Source organism: Aureobasidium subglaciale, assembly GCF_000721755.1.
Source record: "Aureobasidium subglaciale EXF-2481 unplaced genomic scaffold scaffold_2, whole genome shotgun sequence".
Classification (NCBI taxonomy): Eukaryota; Fungi; Ascomycota; class Dothideomycetes; order Dothideales; family Saccotheciaceae; genus Aureobasidium; species Aureobasidium subglaciale.
The window spans coordinates 256,909-277,214 of NW_013566993.1; the positions used below are offsets into that span (position 1 = coordinate 256,909).

At 51.5% G+C, this 20,306-nt stretch overlaps 7 protein-coding genes across 7 annotated transcripts; 4 read left to right on the forward strand and 3 right to left on the reverse strand.

Moving 5' to 3' along the window:
• Window positions 1-40: 40 nt before the first annotated feature.
• Window positions 41-1,186, reverse strand: AUEXF2481DRAFT_1584 (uncharacterized protein; the record flags this gene model as incomplete). Its single annotated transcript, XM_013491685.1, has 3 exons — window positions 41-455; window positions 513-994; window positions 1,046-1,186. The coding sequence occupies 3 exons, from the start codon at window positions 1,184-1,186 to the stop codon at window positions 41-43; spliced, it is 1,038 nt and encodes a 345-aa protein (XP_013347139.1).
• Window positions 1,187-2,888: 1,702 nt separating this feature from the next.
• AUEXF2481DRAFT_374086 (uncharacterized protein) lies at window positions 2,889-8,423 on the reverse strand. The gene is made up of 2 exons (XM_013492210.1): window positions 3,228-8,423; window positions 2,889-3,173 (listed from the first exon to the last, which is right to left on the reverse strand). The coding sequence occupies exons 1-2, from the start codon at window positions 8,217-8,219 to the stop codon at window positions 2,988-2,990; spliced, it is 5,178 nt and encodes a 1,725-aa protein (XP_013347664.1). The 5' UTR covers window positions 8,220-8,423; the 3' UTR covers window positions 2,889-2,987.
• A 1,595-nt stretch (window positions 8,424-10,018) lies between these two features.
• Window positions 10,019-12,520, forward strand: AUEXF2481DRAFT_374139 (glycoside hydrolase family 1 protein). Its single transcript, XM_013492211.1, has 2 exons — window positions 10,019-10,498; window positions 10,548-12,520. Exons 1-2 carry the CDS (start codon window positions 10,331-10,333, stop codon window positions 12,294-12,296), a joined length of 1,917 nt encoding a protein of 638 aa, XP_013347665.1. The 5' UTR covers window positions 10,019-10,330; the 3' UTR covers window positions 12,297-12,520.
• Window positions 12,521-14,055: 1,535 nt separating this feature from the next.
• AUEXF2481DRAFT_26008 (uncharacterized protein) lies at window positions 14,056-15,845 on the forward strand (the record flags this gene model as incomplete). The annotated part of the gene is made up of 2 exons (XM_013491837.1): window positions 14,056-14,777; window positions 14,864-15,845. 2 exons carry the CDS (start codon window positions 14,056-14,058, stop codon window positions 15,843-15,845), a joined length of 1,704 nt encoding a protein of 567 aa, XP_013347291.1.
• Window positions 15,846-16,200: 355 nt separating this feature from the next.
• On the reverse strand, window positions 16,201-17,598 carry AUEXF2481DRAFT_1588 (uncharacterized protein; the record flags this gene model as incomplete). The annotated part of the gene is made up of 1 exon (XM_013491686.1): window positions 16,201-17,598. The coding sequence occupies one exon, from the start codon at window positions 17,596-17,598 to the stop codon at window positions 16,201-16,203; it is 1,398 nt and encodes a 465-aa protein (XP_013347140.1).
• A 242-nt stretch (window positions 17,599-17,840) lies between these two features.
• On the forward strand, window positions 17,841-18,237 carry AUEXF2481DRAFT_1589 (uncharacterized protein; the record flags this gene model as incomplete). The annotated part of the gene is made up of 2 exons (XM_013491687.1): window positions 17,841-18,075; window positions 18,134-18,237. The coding sequence occupies 2 exons, from the start codon at window positions 17,841-17,843 to the stop codon at window positions 18,235-18,237; spliced, it is 339 nt and encodes a 112-aa protein (XP_013347141.1).
• A 733-nt stretch (window positions 18,238-18,970) lies between these two features.
• Window positions 18,971-19,942, forward strand: AUEXF2481DRAFT_36072 (uncharacterized protein). The gene is made up of 2 exons (XM_013491967.1): window positions 18,971-19,595; window positions 19,648-19,942. The coding sequence occupies exons 1-2, from the start codon at window positions 19,373-19,375 to the stop codon at window positions 19,860-19,862; spliced, it is 438 nt and encodes a 145-aa protein (XP_013347421.1). The 5' UTR covers window positions 18,971-19,372; the 3' UTR covers window positions 19,863-19,942.
• The last annotated feature ends 364 nt before the right edge of the window (window positions 19,943-20,306 follow it).

Sequence of the window (20,306 nt, forward strand, 5' to 3'; positions counted from 1 at the left end):
ATGTACTGTACTATCCATATCCTGTAACATCAGATATATTCTAAACATCAACACCGGGCTTTCTGTCATGGTACTCGTACTCTTCCTCGTGCCTAAACTCCTGACTGATGGTGATACCCTCCTCTCTGACAAGATCCTTCATGCTTTCGCTCTCCTCAGCAGCAGTGGTGATAACTCTGGTCTGGTTCTTGCTCTTGCTTTGAGTGTGCATGTTGTAGGATTCGCAGTTCTGGTACTCGCCAGTCTTCTTGCCGGCACGGCGGGTGGAAGATACTGATGACATGAACTTGAAGCGTGCAACGAGAGGCTTCAAGCTGGGTACACTGCCGATAGTAATGGCAATAAGATCCTCGATGATACTCCAAATCATGAGGTCACTGAAGCCCCAGACGTAGTCTACCGTGGCAAGGAAGCGGTTGAAGTAGAATGCGCGAACGACTGTAGCGGCACTGGCACTATTGTATCTTCTGTCAGTGGACCGTCGGTGATGGAAATTGTAGGGATCAACGTACAGGAAACCGAGACTCAGGATGGCAGCCAAAGTGAACTTGAGCTTCTTGGCCATTTGAAGATTCCACAGAATGACGAAAGGAAGAATGGAGCAGGAAAAATCCGTAATGCATGAAGACACTGTGGTGTACACAGCAACACACTTCAGAACATTGGGAGCCGCGCACTTTCCGACACCAGTCCAGGAGGCCGAGACGGGTACACAGATGGCCAAGCATGCAACCATGGTGACGAATCCACAGCAGAAAGAGAGGAAGATGATAAAGTAAAGAAATTGGCGGATCTGCTTGTTGGGAGTGATGCGGAGCAGTGCGAAGCAAATGCTGCTCTTGACGAAAATGAGAGAGATGAGGTAGAAGCATTGGAAGATGAGAACGGAGTGTCTAGCGTTGACAAGCTGCTCTGGTGTCAAGTAGATGTCTCTGACACCAATGCCTTGATTGCATCCGTACATGACTGCTACGCATGTTCCGAAGAATAGCACCTGTAATCAATGAGCATTTGTTGACCTGTATCCTCAATGGGAGACCCATACCTGACCAATTGCCATAGCTCCATCATCGAGACCAAAACCTCTGATAGAAGTACGAACAATGCATCTTACGATGACGACAATAGTCGTGACCAGCAAGCTCACAAGAGCGACAATAAAGGTTGAAAGCTGCTTGCCCTCCATGGCTTCAATAAATTAGACTGTTAGATAGAGTGATCGTCCGGTCCGCAGCTGGGGTAGAAAAGAAGGAGCAAGTCGATACGATGGGACCTGCATCTGAGATATATTTTCCTCTCCTAGTCTTCATTTTTCCCATGCTCATGGAGAGAATCGAGACCCCGTTGGCGTATGACAGATCCTCGTTTCAGAGTCAGGTAAGGCCGGAGGTAAGGCTGTTAAGCTTCCAACGTCTTTTCGCCAAAAATTGCTGCGGTGCGCCATTAAACTCCAGCCACGCGATCTTCCATGCAGATTCGACGTCAGTGACCAGACCTGGAGCTCGTCACACAGAGATCGGAAACAGCAGCAAGATGGAAAGTGCAAGCCATGTCGACCAGACCTCTGAAAGCTTTCCCCCTGATCCCGACTTTTTCTTAATCTCGCATGTGCTCGCATCATTCGCTAGACAATCTTTTCTCGTCCATATCCATCAAAGCGGCCGCAGTGAACCCTGAGGTAACCCTAAGTCATTGACACACTAGCAACCAGCTCGACGGGCACGGCATCTCACCTTCTTACGTTCGCAATTGGCGTCGAACCAGAAGCATTTGAACGACATCCCGTCGTATTTGCTCTAAAAGAACTCAATTAGGTCTTGTCAGGTTTCTCGAATCAGGTCAACGGGGACAAAAGGCTCACGAGTCGTTGGTAAACCCTAATTCATTACCAGTGCACAGCGGCCTTCTATCCGCCAAAGCAAGGTTGGCAAACTTGCAGCATGATCCCGCGGAATCAAGCACGTGGCTGAGCTTCTGTATGGCATGGTTATGGTGCGTGCTCACTGTATCGTGGGGCAGAAGGGAAGAAGGCGAGATGAGACCTCTAGAAGCACAGGCTCTAGATCCTGCATCCGAAGCATGACCGCAGGACGGCGAATGACGGTGAGTTGATCGGTTTGTGGAATTAGACAGGAAATCGCGAGAATGGCTTCTGTTCCTTCCCTTTGTGCGAAAACTGTCATGCTTGTAGCTGACTCGAGGCACAATGCTTTGTAAGGTTTTGGTGACATCTCTGGGATGTGTCTTCACATGGCTTCTTCGTGCGCCAGTCGTTGATGTGGAAAATTACTGTGCCTTGCTACAGCTCGTCGCTGCTCTGCTTCGACCATTAAAGAGACATGGTAGTGACAGAATTTAGAACACATGTCGAGGTCGCCAAGCATGAATTTTCAACGAAAGTCAATCTCGAGCGTTTTGCGATCAACGATCGCCGCTTTATCAACGGTCGAGGTTTCTCAAAAATCGGATTTTGATCGCGGAAGTTGGAAAGTGCAAGACATCATTTTATGACTTGACTTATGGTTGGCAAAGTAGGAGCGGCTCGAAGCGGAGGCCCGAAGGCAACATGTGCACCAGTGACAGAGATACCTCGCAGAAGGAAACAAACATGATCGTCGAAGCAAAGGTATCATTATTACATCTCTTCCTCCTCTGATAGTCAGCTGGCTTCGATGCTGCCGCTCGAATGACTGTTTGCGTCGTAAAGTCGTTCTTTCCAGTATCCGCCCTTATCTTTGTGTTCCGCCGAATTACTGTCTGCAGGTGCTTAGAAAATTTCACTATTGTCATCAAACGAATCTGTCCTCCGAATCAGCTCCTTCCATACTTCTTCCCTGCTCACTGTCCGAGCGTGTTGCCACACATTCGGCCATCTTCTTGTGTCTCGTCTATTGGAGCAACACTACAACAGACGCCACTTTCCCAGCAATGTGATGTTTCTTGTTTAATATGTGAAATAGAAAGAGAAAAGTTTGAATCAACAAAAATCACGAACCACAACTCTTGCTCGAAGGCACTGGCTTCCTTCTTACAGTACCGGAAAGTTGCTCTTGTTGGACTCCTTCATTTGCACCACTGGCGGCGCGTGAGCCCATCGGTCTGGGTCCGGTGATCTTGCGAGTTGGACTGAGCTGGCTGGCTACTCGGGGGCTAGCGCTTGGCTCGGGTGAACGCTGATCACATCTCGATTAGTCAAGCACATTATCAGGGGGCGTGAGAATGCTCACATGTCCACGATCTGTCTCCAGCGAGTATCGCACTTCCTCGATAGGCTCTAGTAGGTGTCCCGAGCCAAGCGGAGTCGAGTAATACATCTGACGAGGCTTCTGCGGTGCCTGCTGTCGCTGCTCCTTTGGTGGCTCGACTTCAACTCTGGGTGCAGGCTTTGGCTTACTTCCAGGGACGAGAGGTCCATTATCCTTACCAGGAGAGATGCCGCTGAGTTTGTTGGTACGAGCCAAAGAAAGTGAAGGATCCGATCCCCATTGTTGAGGATCAAAATCACTCTCCACTGTACGCTGAGAAAGATCGCTGCTTGTTCCTGTCTCGAAATGATCGGGTCCGCTGAATGTGCGAGCCTCATTCTCGAGATTTGTTTGATGGCGATGGGTCTGTCCTGGTCGAGGCTGGGGATGTTGCAACAACAAGGAATCGCGGTGAGCTGAGTATTTAGGATCATCGAACCTGTCTAGATCGTCGTCTTCAGGAAGGAGGATGGGAATGTTGTCAAATTGGGAGCCCGACTCTGATGGTATGAGCGGTGACGGTGTCCGTGTCATATTACTGAGTTCACTGTGCACGCTTCTGTTGTCGAGCAAATGTTCTCTGACAGTTTGCTCCTTTGCTAATGACTGGGTAGATCGAAGACGATCATCGGACTGCAGTGCATACCCGTTGCCGTAGTATGCTCCGTCGTCTGAGCTTAGACTATCGCCACTTCTAGAGGCGTTGGTGTATTGGCTACGACGTTGACCGTAGACTTCTAAATTCTCCGGACCGGAAGAGGTCGTCGTCTTAGACCAACGCGACATCTTGGGAATCCCAAACAGAGACGAACTATTAGATTTGTGCTTGTGCTGCTTCTCGGGAGTACTATCAGCACCAGTCTGAGCGTCGAAAGGGCTATGTTGTTTCTGAGGAGGTGTAGCAATGGAGTCGGAAGACCCAGATTGTCGGTTGAAAGACTCTTGTGTCGGTGTCAGAAGCCGCTCGTTGTTTTCAAACTGATTATCGAGAACGTGAGTCTCATGCTGCTCCAGGAAAGACCTGCCATCGTTGCTCTCCTCTTCTAGTACCGTGCTGACGCGATTGATTGAGTCTCTGCGACCATTGTACCCAGAATGGAAATATCTCTCTTGTGGAGAGACTGTGTTCTCCTTAGGAGAAGGGAACGACGCATTACCAGATTGGTTTGAGAGATGGCCAGAGTGGTTTGGAGTGGACGAGGTACCGGCTTGTCCCTCAGGCTCATATCCAGAGTCTCGTCCATAGTGTGCTCGATCTTCGTATGAGTCGAAGCTACTACCGCGGAGCGACATGGGTGGTCGATCTCCTTGCGTCAGCTTCAGATCTTCAACATCTCCAAGTATCTGATTCAACATGTCCTCGATCTTGGACAAGTCATTCGAGCCTCTCTTACTTAGCCCCTTGAGCGCACGCTTGAAGACGTTCTTACGTTTCATTGGGAGATCGTCATCGTTGTAGTTGCCATGAGTGGCTCGAGGGACAATCGGTGGCTGGGGTCGAGGGCCACCGAGCACTTTCTTGACAGTGTACTCGGCATCGCGATCCGTGTTGTCCATGATTTTGCGATCCTGCTCGGCGATGAATTTCTTCATTTCTTCGAACTCGTGGCGCATCTCTGCAGCACTGCGGACTAGTGTGACAAGGATCTCAGTATCCCTTGCATTACGGTGCGCGTCTCGAACTGTAAGGTGGTCCATCAAGGCGACCACGTCCTTGGATTGGATCGTATCAATCCCTCTGCCGGTAGCACTGTCATAGAGCGGAGAGGACATGCCATGAGAGTTGCCACTCAAGTGACGGTGGTGCTTCTCAATGAAAGTCTCATCAAGTGTCGTCTCCGCATTATATTCTTCGAGATTGTTCTTGACGCTCATCTTGTGGCCTCTTGGGGTAGAGGCACCGTTCGAGCGAGCGTAGGCAGCAGATGCGTATCCTTCATCGCCAAAGTGAGCCGGAGGAGAAGCCGTTCCTGCACGGCCCACTCGGACAGCCTGCGCCTGACGCACATCTGGAGTCGTCTCGCGAGAAGCATAGTCCTCAACTACGGCCTGATTTGCAGAAAGATGCTTGTCAGAACTGTGTCGGTTCAAGAGTTTGTCGGCAGCGAAAACACCGGCGGCGATGTCCGCGCCCACTTTGATTCTGTCGTTCATCGAGAAGCTGTGCTCGGAGATACTGTCGTGACGAATAGATTCTCTCTCGGGACTTTGCGAGAAAGAATGATGAAATTCAAAGCGACCATTGCCTGGGCCAGGACCTTGAATCTCGGGAGGGTTTGTACTCAAGTCAGACTCAGAGTCGATCCCATGTCCAATCTCGGGCATAGGATCATTGAGATCAGGAATGCCATGCGCGCTGAGGCGGACAGGGGGCGAGTCCACATGCGTACGTTCCTCGTGGAAAGATTCGCTTTGGTGTGGGGAATCCGTAGGTTGAGCGGATGAGCCGCGACTGGATAGAGCCGCGGCATTCTCACGCAATATGCTCCAGCGGGTCTGTGTCGGGTGCTGAGTCTTTGACTCCATACTTTGGCGACTAAGAGATGGGCCGCGAAGCTCCTCTCTTACATTCTCGTTCGTCTGCTCATGGTAACGAACATCTTCGAAATTACTAGGGCTTGCCTGTGAGGACTGGATGCTTGTACTGATCGTCGAAGGATCAACCAGAGAGGCGACGGCAGATTCAACGCCATGAGGCAGATGTGTGTACTGAGGAGTCGCAGCAGCTCCTTTGACGTTACGCTCTGGACTATGTTCGCTCGAAAGATAGCTACCTTCTGTGTATTGTGTCAAACGGCGATCATCAAGAGACCCAGTCACTGTGCTTATGTCGCCGAGGGATTTACGATATTCCTCGTTCTTCTCATGCTCCTGCTGGAACCACTCTTCTAGCTCACTGCGTTCTTCGGCTTCATCGTATACTTGCGTAGGCGAGTAGGAGGCTCTAGGAAGATCGAACTTGCTTTTCTGAGCGTTGGGAGATGTTGGCGCCGAAACAGGATACAAGGCGTTCCGTTGACGCTCCTCAAATTCGGCGGACAGCTCGGAGACTCTGCTACGAGGTCGTAGGCCATGAGGAACCAAGGGATCGTGGAGACTATCCCTGAATGTGGATACACTCTGCGTAGGACTCAGTTCATGATTACGCGGGCTGTGATGTTGCACAACTTCGGCGCCTCCTAGGCCGGCCGCAGCTAGTGCTGCAAGTTTCGCCTTGGTTGAGATCGACTGAGCGCTCGAAGGCTCCTCTTCCATCGGGGAAGTGTTACTCTTAGAGAGTGCTAAGGTCTGAGGCGAGCGGACCCCCTTCGCTTTGGGGGTTGTCGATGCAGGCGACAAAGAGCCTCGAAGTGAGCCTCGACGTACCTCACGGATTGGAGTCTGACGTTCTGTTATTGTAGCGGATGGCGGTCGCTCAGTAGACGCGGTCAGGATAGATTCGCGGGTCACTTCCGAGTCGTTCATGACCGACGCACCGGTGAATGGCATAGGAGGAATCTGCTCTTTACGATAAGTCTTTTCGGTCTCAGCCAGACTTGTAGAGTCACTACGACTTCCGCGGGCTTTGCGTTTCTTGCGACGTTCACGGCTGACGGTGTCTTGTGAATCATGATGACGAAGAGCCGCAGCTGTAAGGACACCGCCAGCGATACCAGCAGCAGTAGCGTCCTTGATGTGATGAGACTCCTTGTCTTTGCTCGACCTTCTATGCACAGACTCTTCTTGTGTCGAGGTTCGTGAGGAACGACGTTCGCGTCGAGGTTGTTCGCTATCAGCGCGACTAGATCGACGGGTTCTCTCGCGCCGCTCAGAGTCTCCTCGGGAGAGTACCTCGCCAGGGTTGTCATCGTACCGGTTGAGCACGACTTTAGGCTTGCTGGATATCGAGGGCACACTTGTAGATTTGGCATGGCGTCGGTCAATCTCTTCCTCTGTATATGAACCCTGCGAAGAACGCCGCTGTTCATTCTTCAGTTGAGTGATCTCAGGCAAGATCAGACGACGCACAGTATCCTCGACCATTTGGAGAAGCTTCGGGTTGTTTAACGATACCTTCGAGGTAGTGCCCGAAACGTATGAAATATTGCTCGGGGAAAGATTGGAAGAGAGAATGGATGATTCGGCAGCACTTGCAAGTTCATCTTCACGTGTAGAGCGAGATGAGCGGCGACGACGCTCCCTGGTTGGCTTCGTGTCGGGTTCGTACTCGACTGGCTCGGCCCGTTGACGTTGCATCAGCTTCTCGATGACTTTCTGCTTGATACGCTCATGACTCGCACTGCGTGCTCGATCCTGTACAGGAAGGTCTAGAAGGCTCTGACTGCGGCTTGCATGCTCGGATACATCTTGTGTCATGGCGGATATGTGAGAAGGATCGAGCAGACTGTCAGGAGGCATTGACGAGAGGTCCGAAGTGGTGGGCAAGTAATGCAAGTCGCGAGATTCGCGGCCGTGCTTTAGGCTTGATATGTCGCTGTTGTTGAGAATCTCGACCTCGACAGGTGGGATAGCAGAGAGGTTGCTTCCAGAAGACTGGCTGATGTCGGTGCCGTCGACAGGCGCGGTCTTGTCAGATGTTTTGCTGCCCAGAGAGATTCGACGGGTGTATGAAGGCTTCTTATCGCGACCAATGCCAGTGATCTGTACCGAATCCGAGTTTTTGGACTTGCGATGGGCTGAAGGGGTGACTTTGACGCGCACACTAGGTCTGTTCTTCGCTTTGTCGCCCTTTGTGGCTTCGAAGTACTCGATCAACAGCGAGGTCTGGGACTTGTTGCGACCGTGACGGAGGCGTGGGCCTTCTTTGGAGGTGAGTTTGTGCGTCGAGATGGTGATGGGACTGCCGTCCTCTGGGATCGAGTAGGAGGTCTGGTCGGTACGGCGTGAGACGTTTGTGGCTACGTCGGTGTCGTCGACATCGGTAGGTTCGGTGGGCGCAGGCAGCGGTGGTCGTTGATGGGCTTCGACACCCATGGCGGCGGCGATTGCTCAGCGAGTTTACGCGAGGAAGGATGTGGCTTTCATTGCAGCCCAACGAGTGCTTCTGCCAACAATCTGAGACGCTCCTAATCCGAGGGCGCGAATGCTCGTTTCCCGAGCTCCAGCTGCGACGTCCTTGGTTGCAGATGCTTGGACGACGGCTAGGCGCTTCAGACTAGACAAACAGTCAAGGGTGTCGAGGAGAAGGAGACGCCAGAATGGGAAGTGCGTTGGTTGCTATCTACCGGCTATCAGCAGACGATGCGACAAACCATGGTCATGGTCTTTGTGTGATAAAGTAGGCACCTTTTTTGTGGAGAAGCGAACTGAATGTTGATATGGCCCGTTAGATAGTCGGCTGCTTCCCGTGCGCCGTCTGGAGCTTGTTTTTGGCTGTCGCAAATGCTCGACTTGGGATTATCCCTTTGTCCGCTCACTACAGGATCCAAATCGACTTGGGCTGATACAGGATTGAGAAGAACAGAGTCGAAAGACAGTGGCTGCAGGTGCGGCAAGATACTGACGACTCAAATGCACCAAGTAGCCCACAGGCGATGTTCGATCATCAAGTTCGGTAGACTTTGTGCGCCACGCGCATCCCGCACTTCCGCTGCCTAGTCAACGCTCAAGCATGGGTCGTTGTTCGCTCCTGCGCCATCCTCCTCCATCCATACCCTGTCAATCCGACAGCTTCGCATCTTCCACTGTCCACTGTCCAGTGTCCACTCGTGTCCCACTGCGCCTCCCAATAATATTGCCATGTCTTTGTTCGCGCTCCTCAGTAACTCGTGCGCCTCCTTGCACAGAGCACGATGCGACTCACATGTAACCCAACCTAATCTGTTATTCGTCACCGCACTTGATCGACGCGCTCTCCCCGTCTTGGTTGGCTAGCCTCCATTCCCAACCTCTTCTACTGGTGGCAACTCACCAGCGCCGTGTCATTGGACATGTAACTGTTCCTCGGTGGCTGCCCGTGTGTGTGTGCCCTTCACTCACCTCCTTGATTTACTTTTCTTGTTGCTCTTTCCACCAATCTAATCCCCAGCCTTTGATTTAATACTTGCGTCTTGGATCGTCCATCGGCTACTTGCTGCGCCGTTCAAGCACGATGCATTGCAGGACTCTGCCTACCTTGGCTCCATCTGAACACAGCCTGCCATAACATCTCGCATGCACTCCCCAACAAGACGTCTTTGGCCCGTTACTGCCTGACTGTCATTGGGACTGCTTGTACGTCTGCGCTGACGTTGTTACTTGGATGCGCGTCCAATTGTGCTAAACGGCTACATCTTGGAAGTGGTGCTGCGAACGCTCGCCTTATGTTTCTCAACTTCATAGAACGCGCACTCTACTCAATGATCTTCGAGTATTCTCCTCGAGGAAAAGGCGTCAATCTTTGCTTTTGGATGACCAGGGAAGCCGCGGTCAGGGTGGTCGGAGTACAGAGCTCCGATACTCCTGTGCTGGCGAAGCATTGATGACGTGACGTTTCTAATGGTCCAAACGATATCATCAGTAAGCCAGGCCAGAGATGGCTCACACAGCAGGAGGTTCTCTCTCTCAAGACATCAATAGCATCCTGCTAAACAAATAGGTGAGCACGACTATTCCAGGCCGTGATATTGCTAAGCATCTGTCGCTTGTTTTGACACAATCTTTGTCCCCACATTTCCTCCAACTTTCCGCCAAGTTCGCGGAGGGTGCCAACTTCCACCGCACCTTTTTGCACCCTCACCTTGTCGCCGCTATGTCGAACATTCCAAACTCGGCCGTACTCATCCGCATGCAATCCCGTGAAGCATGTCGATAGCAGAAGCTTCTAGTGAACATACCGGCACACATTGTTGCTAGCGACCGAATAGACTTCTTCGAATCCACTACCTCCACATCCCGAGTATGAGATATTCACGATCCACGATTCTACGACAGTACCCCTCAATACGCACTGACTGATCAACCATCCAGCCGAGGGCATTGATCTTTAGGTTGGGTCATCAGGTTAGGGCTGCCTTGAAGATATGGTCTCTGAGGAAGAAAAGAATGTATAAGAACATAGTCGACATCGCTCTGGATGCTCCTAGAGCAGAATCACCATCGCAATCATGATTTTCCTCGCTCTGTGTTTCACACTGTTGTGCACGCTCGCAACTGCTGTTCCCAAACAGACTGTCAAGACTTCATGTAGCACTACCAAAACCAGCACTAGCATCAGCACCTGTACAAGCAGCATTAGCACCAGTGCAAAAGCGGCACTTCCATGGACAACATCTGTATGCACATCTCCAGACATTTTCCAACGACTACTAATAGGAATTTCAGGCTCAGTCAGCTCCGACATGTGCTTCGACCAGCTTTACACCTCGCTACAGTTCCTTCAGCTATACACAGGAGAGTAGCAATCGCTATGCTACTCCTATCTCTGCTCCGGTCACATTTGCTAGTGCTTTCGCCCCCGCCTACTCTCAGGCAAAGTCGCTATTGCCCGCCAACGTCACTTACACTTCTTATTCTCTGAATTCAAAGGCTACCACTAGTCAGGATGGCATGTACGGCCAATCTGCCTATGCTGCACTGTGGACTGGATATACTTATAATCGCACTGTGCCTTTTACCACGACCGTTTTCCCTACTCCGGTGGCCGCAAGCGAGCTTGTCTACCCTCCAGCTTTGTATTCTGCATGCTCTAACGCGGATGCGTGCATCGGTTGCTACAAGTTCGACAAGGATTTCATCTGGGGCGTTGCTGGAAGCGCGTGGCAAATCGAAGGTGCTTTGCAGCAAGAAGGCAGAGGACCTGGCAATCTCGATGGTCTCGGCAACCAAGGCCCAGGTGGTATGCCTACTGGTAATGATTCAGTCGAGGCCGACATGAATTACTACCTCTACAAGCAAGACATTGCTAGACTTGCTGCCATCGGAGTGCCCTACTACTCTTTTTCTATTTCTTGGTCGAGGATTGTACCTTTTGGTGTAAAGGACAGCCCAATCAACACCCAGGGTCTAGATCATTACGACGATCTTATCAAGACTTGCCTCCACTACGGCATCAAACCTATCGTTACCCTCGTTCACGTTGATGCTCCAACATCAATCAGTCTTGACAAGGACTTTACCGAAGATTACCTGTACTATGCCAAGCAAGTAATGGCTCGCTATGCTGAGCATGTTCCTTACTGGGTCACGTTCAACGAGCCCAACATTGGAATGCCCTACAGCTTCCAGACATACAACGGATTGACCAACATTCTCATGGCACATTCGGCTGTGTACAAATGGTACAAACAAACCCTCGGTGGTACTGGTAAAGTTACCATTAAATTCGCCAATAACCTTGCAGTTCCACGCGATCTAAACAAGGCTTCTGACTTGACCGCTGCATCGCGCTACCAGGACTTTATCCTCGGTATCATGGCCAATCCTCTTTTCCTTGGAAAGCAATATCCATCGAAAGTTCTGGCTACACCCAATTTGAACTTGACAGCCCTTACTGCACAGCAGCTCTCATATATCAACGGCACAGTCGACTTCTGGGCCTTTGATCCTTATGTTTCTCAATTTGCTTCTGAGCCAGCCAATGGATTCACCAGCTGTATAAACAACAGCAGTGATCCTCTTTGGCCACGATGCGCCGAGCTCACCGAGATCCAGCAAAACGGCTGGCAAGTCGGTCAAAAGTCCAACGACTACGCCTACATTGCACCTCAGTACGTGCGTCAACAATTAGGCTACGTTTGGAATACGTTCCGCCCTTCTGGTATCCTGATCTCCGAGTTCGGCTTCAACCCTTTCATGGAGTCTGAGAAGAAGCCGGTCGAGCAGCTATACGATCTTGAGCGATCTTTGTACTACGAGAGCTTCTTGAAGGAAACACTAAAATCTATGCATCTAGATGGTGTCAACGTTATTGGAGCTTTGGCGTGGAGCTTTGTGGATAACAATGAGTTTGGATCATTTGAGAACCAGTATGGTCTCCAGACTGTCAACAGAACAAGTGGACTTTTTGAGAGACATTACAAGAGAAGTTTCTTCGACCTTGTCGATTTCTTTCACAAGTATGTCGCAGCATAGGTAGAGAGATATGGATTGAACAACCAAGAACAAGTGAAACAGAACAGGGGATGAAACAATGTGAGCTTTCTTCCGTTGTTCCGCATATCGCGTTCCGGGGAACAACAGAATCCTATCCTTGCACCACTGCGAAGTGAGAGTATGTCCTTCACAGACGACCCAGGGAGCTCGTCATATTCTGCGATCACTTTCTGTAGTATTCACTTGGCTAGAGACAGTCGGTCGTGCGCCTTCACATTATCAAGATTCCGTGGAAGTGAAAGCCTGTCGTCTATACTATCACTAGATCGACGGATTTTCCGCGCGCGCTATATATCTTCTTCCTTCCCTCCTTCCTCCAACGTCAACCACTTGACGCGCTCACCGTGAGATCTCTTTCCAGTCACCCCAGACCTACACTTCACTGACCTAACAAATGGGCTAAGCAATGACCCCTTGGAAAGAAGCGTTGGACAAGTGGGAGGCACTGAAGCGCAAGCAGAACTCCGCTGGCACAAGTAGCGAACAGTCACCAACAAAGAAAGTAAAACTTGGAGCCTTCCTGCAATAATGGAGCACAGATCGCAGAACGTCTGGTCCAAAGAATACATCCTTGACTGACCAAGTTGCTCCACCCTTCAATGCGCACTTGGACGCCCAAGTAAGTGCTTGATGGTCACAACCTGATGTCTCGTCCGTTAACCCGAGATTATCAGAGAATCGCAGAGTACAACAAACTCAAGGACGAGTACGAAGAGTTGGAGCTCCAAGAAGAAGAGCACCGCGCAATTGGTGCCCGGCTCAGAGCCATCCAGATAGAAACCCCCGAAGCTCAGGCCGTGCGTGCCCTGGAAGTTCCAGATTACTTTTGCTTGTTGAATTGGGTCATAGACGAGTGGATGGGAATTCTGAGAAATTGGTTGTTGTTTGTTTACCTGCGTCGCGCATCCTTGAGGAAAGTGCATGTGGCTGACCATTGACCACATAGACTGGGAAATCGCACCGCGCATATATCTAAAACATAAAACACAAATTTACCCAAAGGGGCAGCGCACGCCAGGAAGGCCACGGAAATTTTTCACTCATACTTCTCCATATTTGTATCTGAATCCTGCAGAGTCATGGTAAAGGACTGATTCCAAAAGATGCAGAGGTATAGACCAAGTCAGTCAACATAGCTAGACACCACTGCTCCCTGAGCGTCAGACACGACTCTATCTCGGCAGCACCACAGAAGGACACATGAGTTGAAGACTCAAGATACAATCCTGATGCTTCTCTTCGCAATGATGGACACGTGATCTTGTTGCAGGGTAGCACAGCTACACATCACAGTTCTCGTCAGATAGACACCTACGCCTGGACGTAACAATTGGCGCGACTTGACAATAGAGTCGTGTCGACGAAGCAAACTCAGGACGAAGAGATGGTTTGATACAGAAGAGGGGTGTACCGGAAGTCGGCTTATAGGTGCGACACTATACCCAATCAGGACACATTATAGAGTTGGCCGCTGCACGTCTTCTCGGCTGTTCGGCATGGCCTTGATGAGGACTTTGAGGACCGCTGAATTTTGACGTGCCGAAACACTATGGGTGATAGCTCGAGGGGGGCATTCAGTCATGCCTTGAACAAACTCTCTCACCTGGCGACTTGCCATACAACCAATCTTTACGCGTTCTCAACTCACGGGATCGCGTTCAGAGGCGCCAAACTGCCGCCAACACGATTGTCCGGAGAAAAGCGACGATAACGCCGATAACAAGCGGACTGGCTGGCTATGAGCTCACACGACCGGCACTCTGATGGAGATGTCAAGTCGACAGACTCTGACAAACACTCGATATCCTCCATTCCTGTTCCCGATCAGCCGGAAGTCGAGTCAATCTCAACACCGCTGCCCACCACCGACGGCATTCATCCTGTCCCGAATCACGACGAACATGATGCGTCATCACTGGAGAAACAAGCCACGGCCTCGATAGCCAGCGAAGACATTGACCCCGTATTCGTACCCAAAGGACAAAGAAGAGGACTACTAGCCCGTGTGGCTGTAGTGGCAGAGGTCGAGAATCCCAAACACTATGCTCGACGGACAAAATGGCTCATCACCTTTGTGGTAGCTATGGCAGGTGCTGGTGCTCCGTTGGGTAGTGCAATCATCCTGCCCGGTTTATCACAGATCGACCGTGAATTCAACTCTTCATCCACGGTCACCAACCTGTCGGTAGCATTTTACATGTTAGCTATGAGTGTGTTCCCGCTTTGGTGGAGTAGCTTCTCCGAGATCCTAGGAAGGAGAACTATATATCTGGTCTCCTTCTTCTTATTCCTGGTCTTCAACATCCTGAGTGCGGTCAGTGTGAGTATTACCATGTTCATCATTATGCGCGTCCTTTCTGGGGGCGCTGCTGCTTCAGTACAAGCTGTTGGTGCTGGAACCATTGCCGATGTCTGGGATGTCAAGGAACGTGGTAATGCCATGAGCATGTTCTATCTGGGGTAAGTTATACTCTTGAAGCTTGGAGGCTTCAGAGAGACTTCACAGTGACTTCAGAGGCTTCGGAGTGCTGACCCTATCATCTTAGACCCCTTTGTGGACCGTTGATTGCTCCTATTGTTGGAGGAGCATTAACACAAGGTCTCGGATGGAGGAGCACCATGTGGTTCACAACTATATATGGCGGAGTGCTCTGGTTTCTTCTTCTCTTCTTCCTGCCGGAAACACTGAAGGATACTGTCTCAACCTCAGACATCATCGCAGCCTCGGAAAAGGACGACAACACTAGACCCACCCTCTCAAGAACCAGCACCCGCCAAAGTGTCGCTCTGAAGTCCAAGAGATACGTCACGATCCTCCGTCGCTGGTTCGTCGACCCTCTGGCCATCATCCTCAACCTTCGCATTCCAGCGGTCGCTCTAGTAGTCTACTACGCATCCATAACCTTCGGCTCCCTCTACGTCCTCAACATCTCCGTCCAACAAACCTTCGACTCGGATCCCTATAACTACTCGACCATAATCGTCGGTCTCCTCTACATTCCCAACTCGCTAGGCTACTTCCTCGCCTCCCTGCTCGGCGGAAAATGGGTCGATAAAATCATGGCCCGAGAAGCCAAAAAGGCGAACCGATACGATGAGCACGGCCACCTCATCTACCGCCCCGAAGACCGACTTCGTGAAAACGCATGGCTGGGCGCCCTCATGTTCCCACTAGCCTTGATCTGGTACGGCTGGTCCGCCCGCTACGGCACATTCTGGCTCGTCCCCATGATAGCAAACTTCTTCTTCGGCATCGGCAGCATGCTAATCTTTGCCGTCGTCACCACCATGCTCACTGAATTCATGCCCAAAAAAGCCAGTCATGGTATCGCGCTTAACAATTTCGTTCGCAATATTTTCTCGTGTGTGGGTAGTATTGTTGCTAGTCCTTTGATTGACTGGTGTGGGGATGGGTGGTTGTTTACGGTCATTGGGATTTGGTGTTTGGTTAGTGGGGTGCTTGTTATTTGGAGTATGAGGAGGTTTGGGGAGGGGTGGAGGGTTAGAGCTGCTGAACTTATGGTTTAGAGTCGAGATGGATGGTTGGTGATGATTTTTATGTTTCAGCGTTTATTAGCGGTTGGGTTTACTGAGGGCTGCGGCTATAGGGGCGTTCTTCTTGCTCTGCGAAGGGCATGCTGTATTTAGACTGCAGACAAATGATGGTTGAATCAATGTCGACCATTCTTGAGCTTATGTCACCTGTGTCACTTGCAATGAAAAGGCCGCTAAAAGCCAACATCTCAAACATCAGGGGTCATCGTCGGAGTCACAGCACGGTGTACAGAGCTATGAGAACGAGTTTGAGCAAAGAGAAATGGCTTTTCCATGAACCCAGAATCGCAACCATATAAACACCCGACAATGCTAAAGAAACAGCAGACTAATCATCAAACGAAATCTTCTTACCAGCAGCCTCGACAATAGCAGCAGAAGCTCTAGGAGCATTCGCCAAAGCATTACCCGGTCTAATCTTTCTGGCATCGAACTTCTTTCTACGCTGCTCCTGTCTCTCGTCCTTGTCACCCTTGGGCTTTGATCTTCTTTGCGTTCTCTCTTCTGCTCCTGCTCCTGCTCCGCCCTCGACTTCGGTAATGGGGGCACCGCCTTCGGAGGAATCTGTGGTGGGTCTTTCCTTGCCGAAACGCTTCTTGTAGCGTGTGCTGGCGTCTTCTGCGAATTCGCAGCGGAGAGGGCGGCCGTGGAGGCGGTTGATGAACCATTTGCGTTTGTTTTGCTTCTTTGGCTTTTTCGTCTTTTTGGTTTCCTTCTTTTCTGTGGTGGCATCTTCGTCGTCGCTGTTGTCTGAGTCTGAGGTCTCGGCCTTTGTCTCTGTTGCTTCCTCCTCTGCTGCTGCTGCCTCCTCCTCTTCCTCCTCGTCATCACTGGCGTCGTCGAATTTCCAGATGAAGCCTCGGACGGCGGATTCTGCGGCTTCGAGTTCTGAGAAACGGATCCAGGCGTAACCCTTGCACTTTCCCGTGTCTTGGAAGGTGGCCATGAAGCAATCTTCCAGCTCGCCGGCTTGTGAGAAGTGCGTTTCCAAATCATCTCTTGTGACGTCGAAGTTGAGGTTTCCGACAAAGACACGCTTGCTAGGGGGCATGATGGGCTTGCCGTTAGGGCCGATCTTGTTGGTGGCTCCTGCGGCGGTGGCAGCTTCGCTTGTGTCGGCGTTTCCGGCGAGGGCGTTTACTGTAGCGGTGGCTTGGGCAGGGCGGCCCTCGAAACTCTTCGCGTTCTTGATGAGGACCTTGCGGCCACTGACGAGAGTCTCAGACATAGCCATGGCCTTGTTCAGGGATTCCTCGGTAGCGAAGTCGACGTATGCGAAACCTTTGTTTGAGGGCTTTGTGCGACCAGGCTGAGCAGGAGCCTGAGGAACAGGCATGTTCAAACGAGTAATCTCAGCTTCAGGGATCTGGGCCTGACGAGTGAAGAAGACACGCAGCATGTCCTTGTCGACGGCAAAAGCCAAGTTTCCAATCCAGATACCGTATTCACTGCGCTTCTTCTCGCCATCTGGCACGGCAGCTGCGGCAGCGGCAGCGGCAGCAGCAGCTCCCTCGGGGTCATCCTTTGCTCTCTTTGCAGCCTTCTTCGCTTCACGCATGGCCTTCTTCGACGGCGGCTCCGGGGCATTCAGGTCGACTTCGATTTCACCCTCGGGCAGGATGTTGCGCTTGCGCTTCTTTGTCTTTTCGACCTTGACGACCTTGGGTTCGGCATCCGAAGAAGCATTTGAGCTGGCGCTCGGGCTGGGATCGCGTGTTTTGCCCATTGTGTTGTATGCGTGTTTTGGTATATCAATTTACCTTTTCGACTTGGGATTTTTTTCTTTGCTGCGGATGCGCGAGGTCCGGGGTAGAAAGTGTGGGGGAGCCGTGCCAAGCGACATCACGCTCGTTCGGGAGTGGCTCGTCATGAGCGCGACTGCCGCCGACAGAGAACAGAACAGACACAATACAGACACGGTCCTCCTGCTCCTTCCCTTGGTCGTCAGAGTCGCACAACAACGCAAACATGTCAGATCAATCATACGACAACATCCCCCGGGCCACCTCAGAATCGTCGGACGAACTCGACTCACTACCCTCAACCTCGGCCAGCACAACCTCAGTCTCCCCCTCGGAAGAAGAATGGCAATCAGACGCCGAAAGAGAATGGAAAGAGTCATTACAGCAGCTTGAGCTGCTTCTCACCATGGTACTCGTGCCGTACTTGGGCAAATACTTTGGCCGCAAGGCTGCCTATTGGGGTGAGCCGGACCGAAGCCTTATGGACAAGGATGCCACGATACTGACAGCGTGGAACAGGATGGACAAAGTACATGGAGTGGAACTACCCTGTCAAGATCGAAATCACGAATCCCGGTCTCTTCAAGGGTATCGGCGCCGTCGAAGCCGCTGCCTCTTTGTGAAACACGACATGAAGATGATACGATGAAACACAACCAGAAGACACAAGTCAAAGCCTGTCACTGCCTCGAGACGCTCACCCGCCCTCCCTACTGTGTAAAATCCAGCTGTGATCTAGCAGATGATATGGCATCCCATCTATCAACATTGAAGTCGGTGGTCAGGGCCAGTGTCGGGATCAATACCGTCCCAATCGAAAGGCTCGCCTTCCATGGGCTTGGAGAAAGAGTGGGCACAGGCACAAGCGAAGAGGTGCACGAGAACCGCTTCTCATATATCGACTTCATGAATATGCAGTCAACATGGCATATGAGCGGACCCTGACGGCTCTCTATATATCTGCAAGTACATTGGCATCGCGGCACTCGTAGTGGCTAACTATTATACGCTCAAACAAGAATAACTAAACATCCGTGCTTGTTCTGTTTTCTTGCTTCACCGTTTCTCTCTTTTTCTCGGAACAGCAACTACTTCGTACGGCTGGCTGCTCGTTTCTGACCCTTTAGAGCATTTCGGTGCGAACCAGACTGGCTTTCGCGTTCACTTCAAATTGCCACTCCTTCACTTACACCACGCCTTCCGGTATTCGGTCGTTTCTTTGCTTGCTTGCTTTCTTTTTTCTTTCTCTCCTCAGTTTCCGCCCTTTCTCCCTCCCTCTCTCCCTCCCTCCCTCCCTCCCTCCTTCTCTCTCACCTACCTACCAACCAACTAACCTACCGTTCCACTCGATATCGTCTGCAATTGATAGTCGTCGACTGGCGATCTAACTACTTCGGTGCGCTAGGTCTTCAGTCCTGTCCCCATTCACTTAGAATCTCCTCAGCTTCCGCCCTTCCGCCCTCCGTCTCGTTTCTAGCCCTTCAGAGCATTTCGGTGCGAACCACTGGCTTCCGCGTTCACCTCAAAATTGTTTCTCACTTCCTCGCTGCAACACCATCACTCGCAACGCTGTCACTGTTCACATCGTCACTTGCAACCTCCCGCGCGTCCACCGGCCTACATATTTCCTGCTTCCCCAGTCCACCTCCTTTCCTTTTACATCCACCTAGCAACAAAAAACAGCAAGATCTTTGCGCATCATCAACACTTGAGACCCTTGACTGACTTTAAGATCTCAAGTCTAACACAACTCCAACCATGTCCGACCGCCCTATCTCGAACACCGGCGACAACTCCAATGCCCCCAACAACTCGAACAATGGCGGCTCCAGAGGTCCTACCGGCGACAACTTCAATATCGGTGCTAATACCAACAACACTTCCAGAGCTGGTGTCAACAACTTGAACACCGGCGGCACCAGACCTCCTGGCGTCAACAACTTGAACACCGGCGGCACCAGACCTCTTCCCAACTCCAGCAGTACGTGTTTCACATATGTAACTTCGACACACCTACTAACCTTTTCTTGCAGCCCAACAGAACCTCAACGGCTCGGTCCAAAGTCCCCAAGCCAACCCTCTCACCAATGGTGGTCAGACTTCCGGTGTCCCCTCATCGACCATGTTCAACTTCAATTCGGCCACACCTCAGTTCCCCGGAGCTTCGCCCAATCTCAACGGCCTTCAGGTATTCGGCACTTCCCAGGGCAGCACCAAGCCCACCCAGGTCGGTGGTTCCCAGGCTTGAGTTCCTTCTGACGCCGATATTCAGGTCCTGAAGGCTAAGGTGGCAGAGAAGAGACAGATCAACTCTAAGCTTGAAAGCGACAACCGGGCCCGAATCCTGGAGATCTGGCCTACTGGCTATGTTGTCATGGAAGGAGGGATCGTCCGACGCGACCCTGAAGTCACCAAGGCTGTTGTCGGTCAAGCTGTCGAACATGCAAAGCACACGGGCACGAACGAGGAAACCGACCATGAGTCGGGCGCCCTTATCTCCGGCTTCGCCCGCGCCACGGTTATCTCCGGCTTCGCCCGCGCCACGCGTGCTACCCTTGGGCTCTACAACACCTTCTCCGATCAGACCGAGTTTGACCAGTCCCGCGCCATCATTGCCAAGACCGTTAATGACAAGGCCGAAGACGACCAAGTCCTCAAGGACTTCGATTTCGAGCGGTTCGTGGACCCTTCG

What these genes read in the sequence shown, in the direction of transcription:
- AUEXF2481DRAFT_374086 (XM_013492210.1), bottom strand. Translation starts at nt 8,219, where the DNA reads ATGGGTGTCGAAGCCCATCAACGACCACCGCTGCCTGCGCCCACCGAA. An exon ending in TGGAGACAGATCGTGGACAT is followed by an intron (nt 3,174 to 3,227) that starts GTGAGCATTCTC and finishes AGATGTGATCAG; the next exon opens with CGTTCACCCGAGCCAAGCGC.
- AUEXF2481DRAFT_374139 (XM_013492211.1), top strand. Translation starts at nt 10,331, where the DNA reads ATGATTTTCCTCGCTCTGTGTTTCACACTGTTGTGCACGCTCGCAACT. An exon ending in CACTTCCATGGACAACATCT is followed by an intron (nt 10,499 to 10,547) that starts GTATGCACATCT and finishes TAGGAATTTCAG; the next exon opens with GCTCAGTCAGCTCCGACATG.
- AUEXF2481DRAFT_36072 (XM_013491967.1), top strand. Translation starts at nt 19,373, where the DNA reads ATGTCCGACCGCCCTATCTCGAACACCGGCGACAACTCCAATGCCCCC. An exon ending in ACCTCTTCCCAACTCCAGCA is followed by an intron (nt 19,596 to 19,647) that starts GTACGTGTTTCA and finishes CTTTTCTTGCAG; the next exon opens with CCCAACAGAACCTCAACGGC.